The sequence below is a fragment of the Condylura cristata genome, unplaced genomic scaffold, assembly GCF_000260355.1.
Source record: "Condylura cristata isolate star-nosed mole 26May11 unplaced genomic scaffold, ConCri1.0 scaffold00001, whole genome shotgun sequence".
NCBI classification, from domain to species: Eukaryota; Metazoa; Chordata; class Mammalia; order Eulipotyphla; family Talpidae; genus Condylura; species Condylura cristata.
In genome coordinates, this window is record NW_004567102.1 from 77861097 (window position 1) to 77870478 (window position 9382).

Here is a 9382-nt window from a genome sequence, read left to right on the forward strand (position 1 = left end):
CCCGGGTTTTCCCGGGAGTTCCCTTCTGGGAGCTCCCCAGTCACCGATTCCCTTGCAGTTATCTACCTTCTAGTGAGTCCAGGGTGTTTTCGTTTGGGTTAAAACTTGTAGTAAGTGAGTCTCATCTTAACTTTCTTTTGTGATTAAAGTCACTTATTACTAACAACCTAATGGCCAGTGCATTGCTAAATTGTGTAACTGAAGAAACACTGAATGTCCACCAAATGTTTTTAAAAATCACCAGTGTTAATGGATTCCTGAAGCCAAACCATTGGTCCCAGTGGATGCTAACTAGGAAGCCCTGCTCTAGACTGTGATTAGGGTAGTATAATTGTGGGCTCTGGCAGTCACCTGTTTAACCATAGAATACAAATGCCAAATAATTGCCCAATATCCATCTATCAATATTCATCCCAATCTGAACATGAGCTCAGAATTTTCTTTGCTGTCCACACCATGGCCAATACATATTGTCTGACATTTCAACTTTGGCTATAATGGTTATTTCTATTTTTAAGAGGTAATGCATTCACATGTTCAAAAATAAAAACACAAGCAATGCACTTACCCCCATGTACGTAGGTCTCCCAGTTGCACCATTCTGTCTGCAGGCTACTCCATGAAAACACAAAGCACACAAAATGTTCTACCACCTCCTCTTTTCCTACTAAAATGTAACAAAAGAATTATCAGTCAACAGTGAAGAAAATTCTATTTCTATACCTAAAGAGTGCCTTTGTCCTTAAAGTTACATGGTATTTCCATATGTGTGTGAGCAATTGCTTATCAAATTCAGTCTGGCATGTGATATATAAAGGGCAAGGCAGCACGTACAGGAAAATAGAAGTTTTAATATTAATTGAAAAGCGGAAACTAACAAAATAGAAATCTTGTAAGGGGAAGAAAATTTAAAATTTTTAAAGATTTTTAAAATTTTAAACTATTACATGTAATGATTAAAGAACAAAATTATCCAAAAAATAACTCCCAATAATAACCTCATTATATGCAGTCTGTATTGATGACAAGTGCTTCATAGCAAGTAATAGATCTACTTACGTATATTATTGTGTTAGTTTAACTTTATTATTAAGTTTGAATCATGAATAAATTCATTTGCTATATTTGTAGCATCACAAACTTATATTTTCAATTTTTAAAGTTAAATTTACCTCATTTAAATTTTTAAAGTGAAAGCTAATTTCTGTTTTACTGTATGTCTTTGGTACTTACATGCATGTAAAAGACCATGTTAACTTTAAAAACTTCAGTAGCTGTAATGATTTATTGGATTTATAAGTAGCTTAATGTATTCCTTTTAATTACAGGGTAATTTCATTTCACAAATTGCAGTTGGAAAAGGTAAATTCATCTTCTCATGGCATTATTTCAGGCATCAGAGTACAAAGGTGCTTCTTCCTGATAAATGTTTAGCTCACCTTTCTCCAACTCCCAGCCTCTCTCCAAGGTGTCCCCTGATACTGAGGCTGATCTGCTCTGAGACAGAAAGATCAGATAATATCACTTGCTAAATTCAAGGTTAAGGTCAGAACCAAAGACCATCCATGAGGAAATTCACCAGTTTTACATGTGCAGTTTGTGATCAAGACACTAAATTGTGGCAGACTCTTCCTAACCCCCACAAAAGTGTCAGGTGGCCTGTGTGTATAGGAGACTTTGGTTCAAGAGATCTATAAGCATTGGATTGTTTCACTTGAAAAAATGAGCATATAGGATATATGTGGGGAGCTGTTCAGTGGTTTGTGACAACACCTGAATCACAACAAATCTTACAAGTTTGCTGACTGAACCAGTCTTTCTGAAGTCAGCACGTCTATCCATAACAAACTTGAAGCACACAATCTACATAATTTCTTTTCTAACTTCACAGCCGTTAAAAACTGTGAGTTCAGAGTATAGATGTGATTTCAAGGATCCTGACCACTTTGTGATGTTTATATCATGCTTCAAGTCTTCAAAGTATGGGATGTGTCTGCATGGACTCTTACACTCTGATACTTGCCTGTGACTAATTATCTCAGTAAATACTTTCTCAGAAATAGACTTTTACAGGCAAATTCCCCTCTCTTAGATTTTCCTATTTATCAATAGTAACATACTATATGACAGAGAGGCATGTTTGATATGTTTGTCTTCTGTGTACAGATGAACTAACAGACAGTGGCGTCACTGATGCAGTTCACCAACCTGAGGGGTTTAATGTGGAGAAAGACTTGCTCAGCCTGACCACAGCAACACAGGAAAAGTCACAGGAGGAACTATTAGCAACGAATGCAGGTATCTCCAATGAAATGTGGCTTGATTTTGAAGACTTCTGTGCATGTTTTCAGTAAGTATATCAACTTTTATGTCCATTTAATAGTAGTTGTACAAACTATTAATTTTTAGCTATCATTTAAAAGCATTACACAGTATTAGTCTGGTATAGATCAAATATCAAACAAAAATTTAGAAGGGAAAAACAACTTTGATAACCAAACCAATCTCAGGCCAGTTTCAGTTTCTCCTCGAAGATTTATTTGTTGATTAAGAGGCGGATCATTTTTGTCCCTTTATAGCAACCAATTCAATAGTTATTATTTTTTCTCACCTTTGTGAAGGTATAATTGAAAATAAAAGTGTAAGATACCTAAAGTATATGAAATATGCGAAGTGATAAATTGAACATATATGATGCACGTATATGTATATATGCTTTTTGAAATGTCCTATTCATATACACACACATTACTTCATATATGGCCCTCTGTTCCCCTTGGTGAGAACATTTTCAATACAGTGTTATCAACTGCAGTCTTTATGCTATGCATTTGACCCTCAGACTTTGTCTTGTACCTGAAAACTTCTACCCTATTACCAGTCTTTTTCTATTTCCCCCCCAACTCCCAGTCCCTGGTAAATATGTTTCTATTGGAACTTTACTTTTAAGTTTACACCTGTCTTTACCTTCTTCTGCCTAGGATTATTTGACACTGAGAACCTTAGCATATGGTACTAGTCTGTGATATATCATGACAATAACCTGTTCTAAACATTGTTTTTCAGGAACATATACATTTTCCACAGGCCAATTTCATATTGTTTTAACGTTCAAAAATCAGAATTTAAGGTAAATATATTATTATCTCTCTTCTTTCCCTCCTATTACTGAAATTTTGGATAAAACCATGTTTGTGAATGACACCTTTCTCAAACATGGCAGTGAGGCTAAAGAAGGAGACAGCATAGTACGAAACAGAAATTTATTGAACATTTCTGAACTCTTAATAAGATTATGTTTAAAATAGTTAATTCTCTGGATCTTCTTTGAATCTTTTATTCATTTACAATGGTTCAATCCTGGAATGCTTTATTATAGAAATGCAAATTCCCATGCAGAAACTTGATTTATGAATCAATGAGGGAGAAACACAAATAAAGTCATCATATTCGATTTCAATTAGTATTTTCTAAGGAGTGAGCAGTTCTTGAAACATGAGCAACTCTCATTACCATTTCTGTGGTTTTTGCCCACATCCATCCCTCTGCCTGTAGATGAATCCCCTTCAACCTACTGCCTTCATCTGGCTGCCACTGTGGATGCCCCGAGCCTCTGAGGCCTTCGTCCCTTGTCTTGCAGCCCTGAACAAACACCCTGTGCACATCCCTGTTTTCCCACACTCCTTCCCTCCTCCTCAACTGCTGGTCACTTTGTTTCAGCATCTTTAGAAGAAGGAACAATGCTATCCTTTCATTTGCTACTATTATACCAGCACTCGTAAGAATAGGAGCACAATACAAAATTGTCAAATGAATTCATTCATACATCCCACATTGAGTGGAATTAGGAGGAAAATCATGAAACATATTCTGGGAAAGCAAGTTGTACTGCAACGTGCTTGTTTTCCTACCTGCAAACAAGGCCATCCAAGCCCGTGATACTCCGCCATTTTCTGCATGAGTGGGATGAGGGGTTGGAATGTGCAAGGAGTCTTGCAGTTGACTTTTCCATTATACTTGTACTAGATGGGGATACAGACTGAGAAATCTAGAGCACTTTCAATAGCAGCTCTATGGCCCTATTTCTATTCAGAAATAAGAACCAGGGCTGCAGTCATGTTGGGTTTGAGTCAATTGCCCACAACACCGAACCACTCAGGTTCATGAGTGTCACGAGAATGGGAGCTGGGCCCTTCTCAGGGTTCACCAGTTGCAGAAGAAGACGTGGCTCTGGACTCAGACCACCTGAGTTTTGAACAGCTTCCATTTGGAGTGAGATTGTGCAGTTTATGTGAGTTTTCTATCTCAGTTGCTTATTTACAAAGTGATAGAAATAAGAGACCCTTATCAGGGTCTTGGGGACTAGGTGAAATCAGGAATGCAAGACATGTAGAAGACTCCCTGTTGGTTTCCAAGTGGAAATTGAGGTCAGCTGTTTGCAGGCATTTCCCTCACATCACCATGAAATATACACGGGTACCTCACCTCCAAATTCTCAGAGCCTTAAAACGACTGCTTATGGTCACTGAGTAGAGATTCCCACGAAGCTGCACCCCGGGCTGGCAGGTCCCTAACTCCAGGATCCAGCGCCTCTCCTAGTTTCAGAGAGGGGCGGGCTATTTGAAACAGAGGAGCTGAAAGGAAACAAAGGAGGTAGTGCTGAATGCTAATTTGGGACAGGCAATCACTGCATCAAGCATATCTAAACACCTGTCATGCTTGATTAAAGTAAGAAAGTATCCTTTTCTGCATTATGACTGCAGACTTTCTTGTCATGTTAGCAAGTTATTTAAATATTGTAGGAAATTATATAAACACTTTTAAAGAATATGGAATGAAACTCATGGAACACCTTTACCATTTGCTGTCAGTCAAAATTGTTGGGACTTTGATAACTGAGGAGCAACACAGCACACTAGCCAGGGTACCCCCGTGGGGCCAGGCAGCGAGGGGCCCAGTTTTGCTCTTGGTAAAGAGTTTGTCTTATCTGTGTTTCAACAGCTTACCCCATAATTATGAATAGTAATGGTGTTTACATAGAACGAATTGAGACGTTGGCGATACATATATAGCTCCCTCAGTTCTGGTTTTACTCAGTAATTTCTTGCATCCCAAAATTAAATTTCAGCATCGTGTACTGGCATGGCTGTGGGTGGATTTCCAAAGATCTTATCGATGAAGAAATAGAGGGTCCATGTCACATATCGATGAAGAAATAGAGGGTCCATGTCACATATCACCCTGTAGAAATACACTAGATTCTCATTTCCACTCTCTGCCAGAGTTTCTCTGTGGCCTCACTACTTACCCGGAGCCCTTCTCTGAGTCCTCTGCTCAGCTGTGGTAGTCACCCCCTCACCCCTCATCATCATTTCTAGAACAAGCATATTTCTTTCCTTTGTTTATGGAGAGAAGCTTTCACTCTCTAAAATGGTGCCCACTCTCACTGAAGTCCTGCTTGAACACTGTTCCTAACATTCACCTGGTGTAATTTTCTTCTGTCATTAAATGCCATCAAGTTCTTACTGTGAATGCAGTTATAACACAGCACAACACAGAGTCCTCTGTGTTAACCATTGCATTAGTAGTAGCAGTAGGAAACCACCTTATTAGACTAACATTAAATTCACTGACTGGTCTGGTTTCTTCCAGTTCACGGATGAGCGTGTGTCCTACTATTTATTTGTGGACAGTCTAAAACCCATTGAGCTCCTGGTTTGCTATTCGGCCTTGGTGCGCTGGGGAGAATCTGGAGGTAAGAGGAAATTTCAGTGTTGATGCCCAGATTACTTTCAGTGCAGGGGTGGAGGGGGTGCAATAATAGGAATTCAGGCTCTGGATGAAGGAAATTACTCCCTCTGTGGCCTCTCTGAATCACACTCACACCATCTCCTACGATCTTCGTTCTCTTCAGACATCAAGGTTGATGCTCACTCTTGCCACCTGTAGGTCTGGTCATCTAGTCACCTCCTCAGCTCCCCTGGCCACTCTGTTTTTCTTTCCACTTATACATCATCATTTTAAATAGTTTCCAAATGTAGTGAGAACACGAATGCTTTCTTCTCTTGATTTCATAACTCGGAAGATGTTTTCTTTTACCTCACTTCGCCGCCTATTTCATGCTTACACTTTAGAATTTACTGGATCTGTAGCTGCACCATCTCAGCGATCTCATTCTCAAGTTCTCTGCCCACCAGCTCCTGACACCCCCGTCACTCTCTCTGCCACCAACTTAACAGTGTCTTGACTCCTTGGATTCCACCATCCATAAGCTCGACCCTGTTCTGTATTCTTCACTTGTGTCTTTGGTTTCCTCATTCCCAACATAGTTCCCATGGTCCGCGATGGAATTTTACCCTCAACATCTACCCTCAACATAAACCTTTTCATGCCCTCTCAGCTTACTTTCCTAACAGAATCCTAATAGTGGTTGACCTTTTCTCTGTGCTTAACCTGGCACTGCATCATAGCAGCTTTGACTAGGGAAGGAAAAAAATCGTACTAGCTACTCTGTTTTACATCAGAGATCACAAATCTCAAAAAGCTCTCCAAGGCAATTCCAACATTTCTTTAGTTCATTCATTCTCCCGTTCTTTCTCAGGGATGAAAATTTCAGACATTCAAATCTCTCGTCTACCCTCCCCACTGCTTTCTCTTCACTAATGCTTACTCCCTTCCTCACTCTTTCCCTAAGTGGTGACCTTGTGGCTGTTTTCATTGAAGAGATCGAAGAAATCAGAAATGACCCACCTCGTCTGTTCATAGCAAACTCTGCCAGTGTTAGTCAGCCTTCCTGCCTGTCCTCACGGGTGGGTTGGCCTTGCTCTTCCTTGAGTCCAGCCCTTTGCACACATCACAGGGCACAACACACCATTCTTCAGTTCTTTGGCCTGTTTGGTTAAAATTGTTTTTCTCTAACACATAATCTGGCACTCTAGATGTTTGATAAATATTTACTGAATACTTATGTCTTCCCACCTTTGAGTTTTCATCAAGATACAAAACAACAAACAAACAAAAAAACACAGTGTTTTGAGCTCTGTCTGGTTTATCAAGGTGAGAAATACATACTTGTTGGGTAAACTTCAGTAAGTTTAGTGGGTCTGCTAACCAGTCTCCTAACCAAGTGTCCCTAAACTTTTTGGTGGGGTCAGACATTTATATTCTTGTAGGTGGAGTGGCTTCTGGTTACGTGTGGTCTTCTCTCCTAAGCTTGAAGTAAAAAGTACTTGGTGTTCAGCTACTGATGAAGAATAGTTGTTATAGTTTGTTCATTTTAAGACAAACATTTGTGGCCCTCCCTGGTGGTGCAATGGGTGAGGACACAGCACTGCAAACTGGCCGCAGCCGCTTCAGTGTGAGTTCGATCCCTGACCCTGGAGGTGATTCACCAGGCGCTGCAGACCTCTCCTGACCTGCCCACTGCTCCCTCAACAGTGTATTTCATGGATCTGCCTGTTCTGCTCCCCACTCTATCTCTGGTGAAGCCTCTCACCGCCCCTGCACCTCTGGCTTGTAAGCCATTTCTGTATGCATAAACAAACAAACAAAATCTTAAAAAAAAATAAACATTAACTATTAAAATTAAAGTTTGCTAATGGTTTGTTATTTCTACACACCGTGAAAGTCCTAGAGCCCAAAGTAAAAACTTAGATAAAACAATGGGCTCTGTGGACCTGGCTTTGCCATATCAAAAATCCCTTGTTTTCCCAGATAAGGTGTTTTTTGTTTGTTTCCTCCTTTAAAATTTCATGTAGAGGGATGTTGTGATAACTATCCCATATAATGGAAGTAATGGTGTGCTAAGTACAGTGAGACACTCTCTCTGTCCTCCTCCTAACTTCCCTGTTCCTGGTTTCTTACTTGCAGAGAAGATTATGAGAAGGACAGGGAGGAAGATCTGGGTACCACTTGCATTTATTTCTAAGCATGATTCCCCCAGATTAAATTTTTTTAAAGATTTATTTTATTTGTACATAAAGAACTGGGGTACAGGCTAGAGGCTCAGGGGCGGTGAGAGGCTTCACCAGAGACAGAGTGGGGAGCAGAACAGGCAGATCTATGAAGTACACTGCTGAGGGGAGCTGCAGGCGGGTCAGGAGAGGTCTGCCACGCCATGTGGTCACTTCCGGGGCAGGCAGGGATGGAACTCATGCGGAAGTGGCTTTAGCTTCTCAGTGCTGTGCTTCAACCTGCTGCGCCACCAGGGAGGGCCTCCCCAGATTAATTTTTAACCTGTCATGAAAGTGATTAGAATGTTTCAAGTTCCTGGTGTGCATTCTCACTATCATCATTACTGGTATAACTCATTAATATTGTTACTAGATTAAAGGCAATACCAGCGAAGGCCATATATGCTCTCACAATTAAATATGCATATTTCTCACCTTCTCTAAAGCTATAACAAAAGACAGTCCTCCTGTAGAGCCTGGACTCCTCACAGCTGAAACAGTTTCTTGGAAGTCTGTGAAGTCTCGTGACCCCATCCTGAAGATTCACACCTGCGCCTCCAAGGCCACCGTGGTCCGCCTGCCTCTCGGGTATGGGGAGGGGACTTCGTGGGTCCCACTCAAATAATTTTTTTTCAAGTCTTATAAACCACTGATGACTGAGCAACTAAATGATATGGAATCTAGGATTCTGCTTCCTCTCATGATTCCCTAAGTACAGATCTTGATTCTTTTGTTTCTTAATATCTTGATTTTTGATAATTCTTTAGATATAATCAAAGAAATGCTCTATTATAAATCTCACTTTGTAAGATTCATAATTATGATGGAGTCTGGTAATTTATTTATTAAGAATGTAGTTTAAAACTCACAAACCCAGCACTTCTTAAAATTGATGAATCAAGAATCCCTTTGGATCTCTTGTAAATCTCTTATGTCCCTCACCACAGCCCATGATTTTATTTCAAAACAGATTGAAAAATGTAGCACTTCCCTTTGCCAAGTTATAGTTTTGTCTGTTATTTGTTTTTATTAGAATTTGTTTTAAATTAAGATTCATCTGATTAAATCCATCACATTTTCCATTAAAAAAAAGACATAACCAATGAAAGATTTCCTTGATTTCAATAAATAAAATTGAAAATATTGCCTTACTATTTCAGGTGAAATTAGTATTGTTTGTGCTAGATTTTTCAGAAGAAATCATGCTAATTCTCTATCTATGTGATGAATGACAAACCAGAGCTCTTGTACAGGAAGCAAAGACTAACAAATAAAATAAAATACTAAGATAATGTACACCAAGCATCCAGAGTTCCTAGAAAATAGTAAATTTGAAAACGTCTGTAGTTTTTTTTTTTTATTATTAAAAAGTTTATTTTTACATCATTTTTCACATTTTTTTTTCATCTCAATTGTAATCCCCACGGGTT

The 9382-nt window shown here is 39.4% G+C and overlaps 1 protein-coding gene across 1 annotated transcript in view; it reads left to right on the forward strand.

Moving 5' to 3' along the window:
- The window catches only part of ADGB (androglobin), a 110680-nt gene that overhangs the window by 60125 nt on the left and 41173 nt on the right, over positions 1 to 9382 (forward strand). The window contains exons 15-19 of the mRNA XM_004674136.1: positions 1329 to 1366; positions 2165 to 2350; positions 3067 to 3130; positions 5653 to 5755; positions 8399 to 8540. Of these exons, the coding sequence (XP_004674193.1) occupies positions 1329 to 1366; positions 2165 to 2350; positions 3067 to 3130; positions 5653 to 5755; positions 8399 to 8540 (533 nt within the window). The remainder of the gene's footprint in view (positions 1 to 1328; positions 1367 to 2164; positions 2351 to 3066; positions 3131 to 5652; positions 5756 to 8398; positions 8541 to 9382) is intronic.